Source organism: Lupinus angustifolius, chromosome LG16 (assembly GCF_001865875.1).
Source record: "Lupinus angustifolius cultivar Tanjil chromosome LG16, LupAngTanjil_v1.0, whole genome shotgun sequence".
Taxonomy (NCBI): Eukaryota; Viridiplantae; Streptophyta; class Magnoliopsida; order Fabales; family Fabaceae; genus Lupinus; species Lupinus angustifolius.
The window spans coordinates 5192073-5209038 of NC_032024.1; the positions used below are offsets into that span (position 1 = coordinate 5192073).

Genomic DNA, 16966 nt, shown 5'->3' on the forward strand with positions numbered 1-16966 from the left:
CTATTTTCTCTTGTATTATTTTATTTCTTTTATGTTTGAAGATCTAATAGTATATAAAGGAAAATTAGAAATTAAAAAATGAGCACATAATACAAATTTCAATTTTAAATTGAATTACATTACTTTGTGCGGGTTTGGGTTAGGATCTTTGATATACCAAACTTGAACCTGAAATCTAAACTTAAGTAAAACCCGAACCCAACCACATCGAGTTTTCCCTGTTAAATTTGGGTTTGGTTCAGTAGGGTACCCACAGGTTCAGTTTTATTGTCATCCATATTAATAAGTTACTAAATTAGCCCCAAATTTGTTAATTACTTTTATAGATTTTAAAATTAATAGTACATCATTACAAGTTTACAATTTTGTCCCTTATTTAATATCTTAGTTTTTCACTTTTTCTTACTCGGAACTTTTCTTCTTTTTAATTTTTCATGTTATTTCGAATAATTTGATGATTTAGAAACTCAATATATATTTATATTTTATTTTCTAATTATATAGTTATTACTCATTTTTTCCACAGATTGCTCCATTTCCTTTTAATTTAGTATCTAATGTTCACAAGATAATATTGTTTTAATCAAATTGTATCAGCGTTATTTTTTAAGTTATGTCTATAACCTAAAATATCAAAAGATATGAAATATGAAGATTACTCAAGAAAATAATAAACTTTTAATTTTATCTCACTATATATTAATCATTTATTTATCCAAGAAAAATGTGGTAACACAAAAATGTATAACAAAATGTGATTTACTTTTTGCAAGTTGAGTCTAGGTCTTAGATAGTTGACCAAACAAAAATATGTTGTCTTATACACTATAGACCCCAAATATTCTTTATCATAGACAACCTTGAATTAATAAAGAACATGAGTGCACTTAAAACAACAACTATGATAAGTCTAACCAAACATTGGATATAAATAACATTTACCAAACCATCCAATATTTCTTACATATTCAAATCACCAACACTCCACACACCCTTCAGTTCCTAAAACATGTTATCAACATTCAATAAAAATATCTAAATGTATCACTGCAATACTACAAACTAACATGTAAAGACAAGTAGAAATTCATATAACTATATCAAACAAATGATGTTGATCTTGAAACTTGAGTTGATCTTGAAACTTGAGACAATGCATCTTCAAACTGATCTTCTTCAATCTTCTCAGAACTCAAGCTTGGTGGAACAAATGATCTGAAAACCAATTCCATGTTGGGAACTTCTTTTAGACTATGAGCTGCAACCTCGAGTGATGGATGTTGAAAAGCAGGGTAGAATTTCTTTGCAGTGACAAATCCGAAGATTAATGAAAATATTGGTAGAGGAAGCAACAATGGTGCATAGACAAATTTCTGCACCCCAAAGTATCCAAACATGGTAACTTGGTATAATATCAAAGATGCTAGTATTCGGTTGTGCATGTGGGGCCACATTCTTCCATAACTTTCATATGATGGAACATAGACTTTGAGTGCCTGTTCAAACAAGATAAGACAAACATAAAAAAACAAAATTACTAAACGAAATTAATGTCACACCAAGCTCGCATGCAATCTTCCCCTGCAAGTGGAGAAACTGTTCCCAGGATTTGAACCTGTGACCTCATGGTCATTAGGAAAAACCTTACCATTGTGCCCTAAAAGATAAGATTACAATTTCTAAAACTAACATGGTGCATATTTATGGCTAAGAAATATATCATTAAAATCCATATACTCTGGCAAAAACTATGATATATATATATATAGAAGTTTAGAAGAAGCTTATAAATTTCCAGTTTATAATTGTTATTCTATATGTAATTGGAAGAAAAAAATGTTCACACAAAATTAGCATAAAACTTGGATTTCATGAATCAAAATTCGAAGATCTTTACCTGATTTCGCAGTACAAGCCATCCTAGGCCAAAATAGAGAGCACCAAATGGGATTATAAGAGGAGCAATAACAGAATAACATAAGACAATTGTGACAATAAGCATGTCATTAGGAACTCTAGTCCCATATCCAAGATCTCCAGGAGACCAAGCATCTCTCAACTCAGCTTCAGTCTTACAAAGATACTTTCTCTTCAAATGGTATATAATGAGAGGAACTATTCGGGACAGTTCGAGGCCATAGCCAACTAAGAATCTGAGACAAGCAGAATGAGAAATACCAGTTACTTTGTGTTGCGTCAAATGTAAATAATAATAAAAGGTGAATTCTTTGTCCCTATGTATAGTTCGAATAATGCAAAATTTGAAATTTACATGCAAAGTTCATGCACAAAATACTTGCTACATATTTGCTTTTAAAAACATCAACTCCTGCTTCAAATGAATGTAGGAAAAAGATAATAGTAACAAAACGTAGAGTGAAACACCATTTGCAGATATAGTGTGACGTCTACATTTCTGCCATCACTAGGAAGTGGCTATCCAAACTTTAGCATTTATAGTAAACAAAATAAATAAGCATTGATAATAATTGAATAAAATTTAGCTTAAGATGTTAGCTTACTTCAGAGCCACATAAGTCAAGAAAAAAGTAGCATTGCCTGGGAGACTTTCAGCTAGCATCGGCACAAGTTTGTTAGGGTCCTTCTCAATTTCCTTGAATGTGCTGAACAAGGTTCCACCTATTGTAACTCCAATGAAAACATTAAGCACAGTAAAATAATAGTATTTTCCGGATGCAGCCCGGACTGCATGACTTTCACTTGGGATGCCCTCCAATTTAGACAAAGCCAGAAGCAACTTGGGCAACAAAGCCAAGAAAATAATCAGCGCAAGTTGGGGGAGGTAAGCTTCCAACACTGTTCTCAAAACTTTTATACGCACAATTGGCTTTATGAACGGGATAAGTTTCACCAAGTTATTCAAAGTTGTAACCGCGGATATGAACGTAATTGGAATCATGTAGAAGAATATAGTAAACGCGACAATGACATACACGATGTACTGCCGCAGTTCTCTTCCAAAATAGTTGATTTTCAAATTAGGCCAAATTAGTTGGCGTGGTTCAGGAGAATCAAGGACTGACCAATGGTCAACCACTTGTGCATGTAAACTCTGAGCTGCAGATGCTGCAACCACCCTATTCGAGAAGAAGACTATAGCCGCATTTTGCTGCTTTTCTCTAAGAGTGACCTTTTGTTCAGATTCCAATTTGACAACTAATTCATTAACCTTCTCGTTGTAATACTCTATGCTGTCCACGGTTTTACCAAGAATTCCTAGGAAGCCAGTCTTGTTAGTAGGCCTTATTCCTTCTGGTTTGGCAGTGGTTTTCGACCCTGCGTATACTGCTTCAGCACGGATAAGCTTCTTCTTGTACCCTTCTAACTCCTCCCAAACCTTGTTCACCTGTTGATATTAAACTTGCAAGAATTAAATTATATACTACAACATTCACAGGCAGATGTTTGGAAAGAAACACCTTAGACAAATTATATATTTATATTACAGGGACAAAATTGTTAGATCTACCGCATTCTTTATTAGGTTTCTAAATGTCGAAAGAATCGGAAACTTGAAGGGCAGGTTCCAATGCAAGGCATGAAAACAGAAATAGATAAGGTAGTCAAGAAGATATGATAAAACGGAAATGAAACGAACAATGTACCTTTTTGTTGTCTGTTACAATCATGGATCTGTAAAATGTCTCAGGATAGATTGCTTTAAAATATGAGTCAACCTGTTCCTTTCTAGTCTGACCTTCAGGAACAGCTGGTATGTCTCTCACAACTATCGCAAACTGTTCAGACTTCGGATCAGGAGATTTAAGTACCTCGGATCTCATCAACGTTACATGTTTGTAAGCCTTCCATAAGAGGTAAAATGTAACAAGTGAAACCCAATAGCAGGCAATTAAAAATGCCCACAACCTTGAACTCTTCGCCTGCATAATACATACAAGAAGTTATCCAGCCTCTGATATTATTATCATATGAAGATACAAAACAAGATTGTTAGCTGTTTACAACAAAAATAACAACCAAACCTTAGTCCCATTAGGTGGGGTCAACTATATAGAGTGAACAATGTCGTACTACTCTATTATTAATCATGCCCGACAAAGAATTAATTACTAAATCTTTCCTAATCGTTTCACCTATGATTTTCTTGGCCTCCCCCAGTCTCTAGAAATTGGACAAACCTCCATTTGATCTACTCGCCTCCCCCAGTCTCTAGAAATTGGACAAACCTCCATTTGATCTACTCTCCTTAATGGAACTTCTAACGATCTACTGTCCTTAATGGAACTTCTAATGATCTCCTCCACACATACCCAAACCATCTACGGTGTGATTCTACCTTCTTTTCTACATTAGGAGTTACCCCACTTTCTCCCTATGTGTTTATTCCTAATGTTATCTTGTCTAGTGTGTTCACTAATCCAACGCAACATTCTCATCTCTGCTACATTTACTTTATTCTTTAGTTGACATTTTACCACCCAACATTCAGTCCCATATAATATTGTGGATCTTATAGGTGTGTGGTAAAAAAATTCCTTAAGCTTGAGTGATACCAAATATGACACCTCAAGCACGCTGTCATTTCATCCACTTGCTTGAATCTATGGTTTACATCTCTCTTAATTTCACCATCGTGTTGTATGATTGACCCAATATACTTAAATCTTGTAACATGTGCTATGGTAAAATATTCAATATTTGCCTCTATAGTTGAGTTTGTGTGTCTCTTGCTAAACTTACACTCCATATCGTTTGTCATGTGCCTCTAAAGTTTATCTCCATATTTCTAGCTTTCTACTTAATTCCCCGCTCAATTCTTCCTAGCTTCTAAAGTTGTTTCCTTTGAAGAAAAATTATGGGACGTTTACTATCATACGCACACAGCTAATTAGTTGACTAAAAGGAAAATTAACTATGATACTATTGTAAAAAATTAAGATGCAAATTGATCTTACTGTGATGTTTCCCATTGATAACTGGTCAAGTTCATTGAATGTGCCTTTACTAGTTGTCTGTTTCTTCCTACCATCATCAGTAGCAGAAACAGGCAGAAGAACTGGGAGCAGAATGATGCCCGATAAAACGAGGATGCTCAACACTGACACATCAACAAGAAGAAGAAAAATAATCACAACTGAATACTTTCACCAACAGTCCAGTAAATATGTAAGCAAACAAGTGGAAATATGAGAGTTTAGTAGTTTACAACCAGACAAAGATAAAAGAATAGAGAAACAATGTTTTTTGAAAAACAAAAGAGAAAGTTATCTCTTTTCTTTGAGTCATGTGTAAACACATTTTGAGATTGAAAACACATGCAAGTTTGGAATATCACATCAAAAAACTAAACTTGTGATTGTTCCTCCTATCAAAGTATAGATGCTCATTTTCCATAGGAATTACTAATAATTCCAAAAAAAGTATGCAGATAAGGTTTCATTTAAGTAAACAAAGAAAGGTGCTCCAATGCTATAACTTCAGGGACTTTGGAGCCAGAATAATGAAGATAGTTTTCCAGTAATATATGTTTTATCTGGCCTCATTTCCACTCCCTCTGAAACCAAAATGTTCTACTTTTCCCTTGTTCTATAAAGTATTCTATATAGACCAAAGTTACCAAACACAAAGCAAAACAGATGTTTTGTCATGTTCTGCTCTACCTTAGTCTTTGAATGCTAATCTTATATGCACTCATGATTTAAAGTTTTAAACTGCTATATAAGCTTTCTACATAGGATTGTTGATGATGTGATTTAAAAAGTGAGGAAGTAGAAAAGAAAAATTGCTTAAAACCCTTTATAGCCCAAGCAACAACCATGAATAACATTAACATGAAAAGAAATAATAAACAAATGAAAAAGCTTTTGCAAAGAAGAACATAAAATATTGATAAAAAGGAACAAACCAGTGCTGAGAAAGACAGAATACACAGCAGTGTCCACACCAGACATAGCAATAACATCTTTCTCCGAAGAAGACAAAGCCTCCTTAATCCAAGAGAAAGGGTTTCTGGTCTTAGAACCACCTTCAAATGGATCTAACCCCTTAAGGATCCTATTGGGGTAGTAAACTACATTGTTCCCAGGCTTACTTGACAACAAAGCAAACAAAATCATCAAAATCACAAATATTACAAAGGATGTTCCTAAGGACGTTAAGAAAGAAGAAAAATCCATCTGGGTTTCTCTCTAAAACTCAAAAGTTCTTAACTTTACAACAATATAAACAACATGAAGGTGTGTGTGTTAAGAAATAGCCATTACTGCATTCATTGGGATGAAAATGAATCGTAACAGAAACGTTGGTAGTGAAGGGGAATTAAATGGTGAAGGAAACAGTTATGTTAACAAAAAGGGTATTTAGTAAATGTGTGTATGAAGCAATTAGATAATAATAAGAGTGAAGAAAAAGGAAAGAACTTTTAATGATAAAACTTTGATGTGGGGTACTTTGGTTTTGGATTTTGTTTAATGAAATTAATTAATGAAATGAATGAAAGTTTTGATTTTTAATATAAGTTTGAAGATTCGTGTAAGAAGAGAGTGGAAAGTGTGTGAGAGAGTGCGGAATTAAAGGGAAACGGTGATGAAGACAGAAACAGAGGAGAAAGAGAGAGAAAGAGATGTTGGAGTTGGAAAGGACAAAAAGTTTCCACGTTAGTATGCTTGAATATGTGATATGACGTATATGCCCCTTCTATGTCGATGTGATTTTTGGATAATGTCCTCAATTATTGGGCATTGATAATTATCTTCCACTACACTAGTTAATCAAGCCGGGTTAAAAATAGATAGGTGGTTCTTAATAGAATAAAAATATTTTTATAATATTTTTTATTGTGTTAGTTTTATTTTTTTGTTTTTTGTTTTTAGATGAGAACAATTTTTTGTTTTTCTTAGTCAAGAGAAAGTAAGGAGGGATATAGATGTTGTGAGAAAAGTATATGTTGTGGAACTCAAATAAGAATAAGAATGATGTTTGCTATTGTAATAAAAATAATATGTTATTCTTATTTCATAAAAAATGTAATAAATTATAAAATAATGTGTAATACCCAAATAAAAATGAATATTTTATTTATTGTTGGAGATACTCTAAATGTCTACAAAACAATATATGGTGGATGAATTGGAGATAAAAATTAGAAAATATCTCATATAAAGTTTGGTTGAACTATTTCGTCTTATTCAACAACATCATATATAATTATGATGATGGTATTATCTATATTCAAATTAAGTTATATTCAATCTCAGTTATTTATTTTCTTAAATCTAATGAACTATAAAATATATGATGAGAGAGAAAGATGAATGTTATATGACTTTTAAGCTTCACGACTATGGTCCATTAAATTTAAGAAAACAAATGACTAAAATTTAGTATAACTAGTGTAATTTAATTTGGATGTATACAGATTCATCATCTATAATTATATAGATACATATGTATAAATATAAAGTTTAGAGTAACTTATTTTGGGTTAGAATGAAGTACAACATAGAATTAGTGTCTCTACTTAATTTTAATTTCAAGCAAATTGTTGGGTTTGTTTCTCATATTATTCTACTAGTTTTCATGATTAAAAGTGATTCAACCCCAAGGATGAAAGATGTTTGCAAACTGTTAATGTTGGGACCGGTTGGATTGTGTAGTGGAACCTCATATAATTGATACAAAATTACCAAATTTTTTTCTCTAACGCGTAATGGGTTAATTTTGATGGTAGTTATTGGTTATTATTATATTATATTGGATAGTTTTGTCGTTTTAACTTTGCATTTTATAGATTAAATCATAATCAGTGTGCTATAATAATACATTAAAAAGAAACATAGTCACGTGTTATCCATGGGATTTTCAAGGAAGTCAATAGATATTCAATTAAGGACCAGCAACCCTTTTCCCCATTAAAAGCTTAACTATTCGCTGTCAATAAAAAAAGAATAAGCATCATTTAAATTGAATATTAAGTTAGGGATTGGAAGATTAGTTTTATTGTGATGTTGAAATTTTAATTGACATGTTGTAATCATCATTCAATGTTCTTAGATTAATCACCCAATTGTTACACTGAATCATCATACCAATTTATAAATAAATAAATTGCAGACGGCAGAACTTATGCCAGCATATAGTTTTGAACATAACATGGTATCCAACTATTTCATTCACATGGTAGATATATACATTATTCCCACTACAACACAATAGTGAAGGTTTCATTCATTATAAAATATTTATATATTACTATATCATTTATTTAGTAAATAGACAAATCAATATGAATAATAAATGATATAGTAATACCATTTAAAATTCATATATCGTTAGTACATATATTTTTTCATCATTCATATATATTAATTTTATAATTAAATATAACAACATGTTGATTAAATGGTTAGGCATTAGTTGACTTAGGACATGTTATTTTTTAATAAATGAGGGGTGTCAAAAATATAATTAGTCTAATACAAGAGAATTTAAATCGTCTAAAGTCCAAATTATTTTTATTTTAAACAATTAAATAGACCAGGTCCAAATTATTAAATATTATATAGGACAAAACTATTCCCACCCTTAGCTAAAGTCCTAAAAATACAGCGAATATATATATAAGGATTGGATACACTAGTGTAAGAGATGGAGAAAAATTGACCAACTAGACTAGTGTTTTTTAGAAATCAGGCCACTATCTTCTATTGTTTTTTTTATATTACTAATAGTATTATCTCATCTTTTTAGCTAAAGAAATAATCACTTTTAGGGTTTGTGATTGTCCCTCCTAACCAGTGTTGCTCCTAAAAATTAAACATTCGACCTTAAGGATCCAATAAGAACTTACATCATTACACCAATGCCTCGTATCATCTATTGTTTGAAACCAATTCATTTTGATTCTTCCAATTCTCACAACATTTAGACCTACAACATTTAAATTATCTTTAGAGGCCACTGTATGGAGAGGCTCTTTTCGGCTACAAAAATGATTAATATATATCAATCCATTAATCTACAAAAGAAACATTTTCAAATGAGCAATATATGGTGTCTTCTCCACATGCTCATTAAATTGGTCCCTAAACTTTAATATTCATACGTTATAGCCAGTGATGCTTCATGAATGCCTCTCCAAACATAGGTTACCTTTCATTATTAAATTGTTAGTCACCCTACATTCTTGCTTTGCATTTAATTTGTGACTCGACTGTTGGTGGTGTCATATCATTATAAATCAGTATTATGTCAGAGTTGTCGTTCAACAATGCTTATTTTAGATGTATAACAACGCTTTCTTTTTTATCGCAGTAGTATATGATCTTCATTAACAGCACATCACAAACGCTGTTGTATTGATTATATACCACAACGCAACACACAAAAAGCGTTGTCATATATTGATCAATACAACAACACGTAATCCACAAAGCGCTATCATATATTCTTACATAAAGAACACATTTGATAGGTCTTATTAACAACGTTTACTGTTGTGTTGTTGAATTTTATATATTTAACAGCGCAATAACAAAAAAACGTTGTTGTATTATTCATAATTTTTCTCAAACAACACCTTAATACAACAGCGCATCACACACATAGCGCAATTGTATTAATAATGTACAACATCGCTTTCTATAAAAAGCGATGTTGTAGTTATCATTTACAACAACGTATACCAGGGCTTCCTCTAGAATTCGTTGTTGATTTATATAAATTAATACATGCATATACATTTATTAGCAGAACAGACATTCTCAACATCACAGACATTTATACATTCTGAATAACACAAACACATTAATATAGGTCAGAAGTTTGTTTTATTAAACATTAATACAATACAAAATACAAACAATGAATATCATGTCATTTATGTTTTCACATAGTACATAATTACAAATAAAAAAATTACACAAATTACAAAGAAATTAAGCAATATTATACAAATTACAAACAATCAAAATTAAGCTATAATTATACAAAGAGTACTTGTATCTACTTTTTCTTTTTCTTTGATTGTTTTTGTCTTGTAGAGCCATCCTTGTTTGGAGGAGCATATTGATTTACCCAATGCCCTTCATCGTGATCATTTCTTGTATATAAATCATCATCCGTAGTTGGTTCGCTCTCACGTGACTGATATGTCCCAAAAAAGGATCATTTTCATCAATATCATCATATTCTTGGTCATCTATATTATTGACAATTATTTTGTTAGTTAAAAGAACAATAGACCATTTCGTATCAGGTGGGTCACTAACATAGAATACTTGTTGAACTTGTGATGCTAGAATAAATGACTCATCTTTATATTCTGCCATATTAAGATCCACTTGCATGAACCCTAACTCATCAACTCGGAAGCCATTGTTGTTATCAACCCACATACAATAAAAAACTGACATCCCAAACATTGTGTAATCCAATTCCCATATGCGTTATTTGCATATATTGGGTTTGTATCTTTTGCACTTGACATGTGTAAAGTTCGAGCAACAAGAGTCACACCACTATTTTGTATTTTACTTTGATCATCTTGTTTTTCATATAAAATGTGAACCCATTAATTAGGTAACCAGTGTAGGATAAGACATGAAGGCTTGGACCATTGGCTAACCATTTCAATCTTTCGGAAACTGAATGTGCATTTATATTCAACTCCTCATCAATGTGATTTTTTAGCCACTTAATGAAACACCGATTATGCTCTTTGGAAATCCAATTTTCATTCTTACTTCAGTAACATTTCCTTAGCATCTCCTTGTGTGTTTCAACATATGGCTCAACCTTGTCGGCATTATGTAAAACATATAAGTGCGCTTGCTCCAATTCGGTTCTTGTTATAGTCAATATTTCATTCCCAGTAATACCTTCACCAAATGTTTTTTTTTTTGCATATCGAGGCTTTGGAATATCCATGAAATCACAATAAGTAAGGTATCCAGTACAAAAATCAAGAGCTTCTGCAACAACATATCGCTCGATAATACAATCATCTGTTCTTGATCGATTCTTCACATACCCTTTTAATGTCTTTATATAACGCTCAAAGAGGTACATCCATCTCATATAGGAAGGACCACATAGTTGTGTCCCTCGAACAAGATGAATGCTTAGATGAACCATTATGTCAAAAAAAGGTGGGAAATACATTTCAAGCTCACACAAAGTCAAAATAATTTATCTTTACAATATAATTGTGTTTATTAATACAAAAGTGGATAAAATATTAAAAATTACATTTTGTTAATTTGTATTTATTAAGTATTGATAATTTGTTTATTGTGTTTATTAATAAGGAATAGTGCAAAAATATTTAAAGAGAATAACCATCCAAATAATTAATAAAAAACAGAAATTAACATCCAAAATAATTGTTTTATTATTAATTCAGAGAGGGAAAATACATTATAATGACTAAATGATTTGGTATATGCGAATATAATGAACTAAATGATTTTGTAGAAGAGGAAATAATCTTGTCCACAATTGTTTCTTCGACTCCTCAACACAAATCTTGTAGAACAGTTCATTGATTTCCTTTTAAAATCTTGGTCCTTTTCCCATGAAAATCGAATGAGAGAAATCAATGATCTTTAGGAATTGCTGCAGATGATGAAGGAAAATAATTGAAAGAGATAAGTAAAAATTGAAAGAGCTCAATGAACTAAATAATTCACTCCCCTTTTCCTTTTACTTACTTTCTGACAATTTCTTTTGCAAAAGGTTTACCAAAGTTAGTATTCAAACCCTTTAGCCTTTGAAATAATTGGTCACCTGTCAACGGCAAAGGAGCACAATCTTCTTCATTGTTTCCATCAAATGCTTTTCTCAATCGTAGATAGTGATGATCCGAAGGCAAAAATCTACAATGGCTAATGAAGACATTCTTATTATAGTGTTCCAATCTCACTGAATGAGTATTATCTTCACATACATGACATGCAAAATGTCCTTTTGTACTATATCCAGACAAATTACCATATGCAGGGAAACCACTGATTGTGCCGAACAACAAAGCCCTCAAGTTGAAGCTTTCTTCCCTATACGCATCATATACATTTATGTTTGTCTCCCACATTTGTTTCAAGTCTTCAATTAATGGAGCCAAATATATGTCTACGTTATTTCCTGGTTGTTTAGGTCTAGAAATTAACATAGATAACATCACATATTTGCGCTTCATACATAGAGAATGAGATAGGTTGTATATCACCAACATCACTGGCCATGTACTATGGGAACTGAACACTGGGTTAATTCTATCCGTTGACAATGCAAGGCGTAGATTTCTTAATTCTTGACCAAAACTAGGATAACCGTGATCAATTTTTCTCCATTTGCAGGATGCCGAAACTTGTCATCTTTAATCATTTCTTCATCATTTCATGTCAACTTCTTTGCATCTTTGGCATTGCTAAACATACGTTTGAATCTTGCTTTGATGGGAAAATACCACAACCTTTTGGGAATTAAGTCTTCCTTCTTATATCGTGATGCATTGCATTTTCGACAAAACTTTAATGAAGCATACTCATTAAAAAATAAGATGCAATCATCTTCACAAGCATGTATTCTAGTGTAGTCCATGCCTATGAAGCGTAACATTTGTTTTGCATAATAGGTTCGAGAAGGGAGCACATTATCTTCCGACAACATATCCTTCAGAAGTGCAAGCAAGTCAGTGAAACTCTTATCAGTCCATCCATTAATAGATTTCAACTTATACAACCTTGACACCGCTGGCAATTTTGTAAATTTATTACAACCATCATATAATGGTTTCTCAGCATCACTTATCAACTGCTGAAACGTCTTAGGACAATCCCGAAGATCCTCTTCGACAGCGTTTGTCATTTCCTCAAAACGACCGTCTTCATATACATTTGTGTAGTTGTCTTTCATATACAATCCATAACGTCTCTCGTCTCACCATGTCTTGTCCAACATGTGTAACTTTGATCAATACCATGACACACTAAATGACCTTTTAACTCATTTGGAGTAATTCGGTTTGAGTAACAACATCTTAAGCAAGAACATACAATTCTATTAGGGTTTTCAGCATTCTAAATTGCAAACCTAACAAATAATTTCACTCATTCTTCATACTCATTTGTCAATCGATTGTCACTCATCTATTTTCGATCCATTTTCGATTAAGAAAAAAATATAACGAGCATACGTCCCTAAAGCTTGGAGTTAAGCTCACCAAGTAGAGCAAATGCATTATTATGTAATTAAAATTAGGGAACCCTAACTCATAATGTAAACTAAATAAGTCGGAACTCGGAAACCCAAACTCAATACAAGCTAAATGAGTGAAATCACTTCCACTCATTTATAAGGAAAATATTTATAATTCAATACAAGCTAAATATATATAATTAAAAAGGCAAATACCTATATGAAAAACTCACTTTCAATTCGGTGTTGAATGCGTGAATGATGATTTTGAGGTTAAACGGGTGAAGAATTTTCGAAATCGGTGTTGAATGATTTTCGTATAAAATGAGTGAATGATTTTCGGTGTTGAATGAGTGAATGATTCTTCTCATTCAAATATAAAGAAGGTAAGTGTTCCACAACGCAATCTTAAGGAAACGATGTGGAAGATATAATAATTTTTTTACTAATTCATTTTTTGTAATGAAATTCAAATTAGTAATTACATTATGACATTCGATTAATGACAATTAATTAAATATATAGAACAATTAATATTGACAATAAATAACATTCAAACAATTAATCGATAAGCACTGTGTTAAGTAGAGAAAATAATTTTGTTGATCATATCGACAGCGCTTCTTACCGAATGCGATGCTGTATAGCTAAAATAGAATAAATGAGGGATATGTATTCAACATCGTTTTTGGTGAATGCGCTATTAAATTCAACGTTATCAACAATGTTGTTTGGTTAATGCGCTGTTGAATGCAATGTATTCAACAACCTATTGTTAAAAAAACGTTGTTGTATAGTTATAACGACAACCCAATAAATAAATAAAAATATTGTCGAAGACCATTATTCCTAATTCTACACAGTTACGCATATAACATAAAATAACCTGAATGCATACAGAAACAGAACATGACAACAAAATGAATATATGAATACAACTAAATTTATATATTGAACATTAATTATATTGTAATGTTTACATTGAATTGAATTCCCCAAGCTACAATCTTTGCTACATTAATTGAATTACATTAATTACATAGACCAAATCATATACATTACACTGAATTTCCTAAGCTACAATTTGTGCAAAACTAATCTACTATACATTTAGCTATGATTTGTTAACAGAAATAAGTACAAAGTTTGACCATTGTTCTCTAATCTGGTTGACTTCGTCATCTGTATATGATTTGCCATCAATTTGGATTGCATTAGTTGGCCATTACTGGATGATCTCATTCATGAATTTTAGCACGTAATAGTCGCAATCTACCTCGTTTTCTTGGCAAGTGGTCTACAATTAAAATGAAGTAAACATATAAGTATAACATTAGTTGGTCATTACACATATAATTGTTTGAGATGATTTGTGTCAATACCTTTATACGAGTCCACTTGATTTTGGGACTTCATATCTTATTTCTAGCACAATTATAGCTTTTGTAAACTCTCACCGCACTAAGTAATAGAAAATGTACTTAATTACTAAACAAAAAATGAAAGTGAAAGTGTAACTTAAAGTTTAAATGAGTAGTCCACTTACCTAGAAAACATCTATTTCATAGTGGGGTAGTTGTTCATATCACTTTGTGCCAATGAGTCAAAGTACTATATTTCTTCATTGACCCGATTGATGACAACCAAAACTCAATGATGCATAGCAAAACATATGTACATGGTTTGAAAATGTTAAACACAACAAATATACTAAAGAAAGAAATATAAAAGACAATTAAAAAATACTCATCCGGTATGTATTAAAAGGTGCAAGAAATAAATCTGCATCTTCTTTATGATGGAGGAGATTATCTGTAATTCGTTCTGTTTTTTCCCAATCTCATTTTTGTCAACCGACACCAAATTGGTAAGGTGCGGGGATATGAACATTACATTTTCCTTATTTACCTTAATAAAATTTTCATACAAGTACCTATTACATATAACACAAATGTTAGTTAATTATAACACACCGTCATGCAAAAGTGAGAAGTTAAGAAAACATAATTTACCTCATATATATACATACAATAGTTGCACCTATACAATCACATTTATATACATCCCGAACTTCACTGATGGCTATTAATTCATCAATGTCATCCCCGAAGACTTCCTTGGGAATTGATATGATTATCATATCATCTCCCAATTTCTGTACATGCTCCAACAACTGAATACAGTAGTTGGTAGTCTTCTTGGAGCTCACATCCCTAGTAGATGGCTTTGAGCTCACATCCCTCGAAGATGGCTTAGACTTTTGGGTGCTACTAAGGGTGGAATGTACATGTCATAACGCCTCGAAAATCATTTCATAATTACTATATTTAATCTCTTGGAAAAATGTATATTTTTTTTCCTTTTATGTAACATATAACTTACAAATCATTTTTTTCCATTTTATCTATTCTCTTTCAAGACGTCACATTTTCAAACATTTGCAGAAATAATTTCTTAATACTTAAAATGTAATTGAACGACACACAATTCTTTTCTAAATACTTCTCATTAATCAATTCTTGAATTTGTAATATGTATGTCATGGTTTATAAAATACAAGGTGAAGTCTATTCTTCGCCCCTAACAAAGACTAAAAATACAAATAAAAATAAAATAATGTTGGGGGCATTGAAATTACAAAAGTACCTTACACATGTTTCCTATTAAAAGAAAGAAAGGAGCTCCTAGACCAGTGGTGCACTGGAAACCTCACTCGGGTCTTCCTCGATCTCCGAGTCTGAAGAGATCTCTATAACCTCCACCGAATCCTCTATGCAAATTAACTCTACACAATCACCATCCTCGTCCTCCACTCCCTCATCTGCTACCCAATCCATCGAAGGGTCTGGGGTGTACCCCTAGGCCCCGATGAAGTAGTCATGCCTCCTCCTTCTGTCCCTCTTGGCGTTGAGTTAGTAGATGAGAATCCCGGTTGGGGCCAAGTCCTGACAACCTCTGATCTGCCTCGTGCCTCATCTGGTGCGGATGGACCAACAAGTACGGACCTTCGCTCTAGTAGGGTGAACGATGCCTCCTGAACTGCGTAATGTGCAGGGAGATGCAACACAAAGCCATCATACGAGATCCAATTCCAAGTCATAGGGTCCAATGTAGGTGTATCTGTTTCCTTCAACGCTCCATGCCCCCTCCTAGGACATGGTAAAGTGGTAGCCCCTGATCATCATCGACCTGTCCATCTAAACATGGGTGTATACGAGTACACCATAAAGAAAGAGTGAGAGTAAAATATATATGGAAAAATTACCATTAACATCGTGGAATTACACAGAATATCACACCAAGACAAAGAACAAGTACAAATATATCATATGATCATACATGCATGTATTAATGATGAATGAAGTATAAAACTAATGATTTTAGAATCAATATCAATAAATATCATGAATGCATGCTATGCATATGTCCACCATCCTTACATCATTATCCTCCCAATAACTATTCAGAAATAATTGAGAGTATAGGTCCTATAACAAGCCGATTTGAACGCACCAAAACTTATTTCTCTCAAGGATATACATATCATCAATCTGTTCCAACGAAATTGTCAATTTCAGGACAGTGTCGTATCAAACACTTTCTGAGCATCCCTCTCATCGATCCTGGTTACAAAGAGGGGTTGTTAGAGGTTGTCTAGTTTGTATTGTGAGCACTATCTGATCCAATAGAATACCTCATCCATGAATACACGGGACTCATCTCACCTAGACTCTGCCTTAAGACTTTGTTGTCGAATCACCATCATCGCAGTCCCTCTCAACATCTCGGG

General features: G+C 32.5%; 1 protein-coding gene across 2 annotated transcripts; it reads right to left on the reverse strand.

Annotated features, from left to right (window-relative positions):
* LOC109329872 (CSC1-like protein ERD4) lies at positions 901–6566 on the reverse strand. Of its 2 annotated transcripts, none has more exons than XM_019563744.1 (6): positions 5888–6566; positions 4932–5080; positions 3627–3896; positions 2523–3367; positions 1898–2153; positions 901–1496 (listed from the first exon to the last, which is right to left on the reverse strand). In XM_019563744.1, exons 1-6 carry the CDS (start codon positions 6156–6158, stop codon positions 1101–1103), a joined length of 2187 nt encoding a protein of 728 aa, XP_019419289.1. In that variant the 5' UTR covers positions 6159–6566; the 3' UTR covers positions 901–1100. The 2 variants fall into 2 exon arrangements, with proteins under 2 accessions (XP_019419289.1, XP_019419288.1); XM_019563743.1 differs by having other exon boundaries at positions 3627–3902; positions 4938–5080; positions 5888–6565.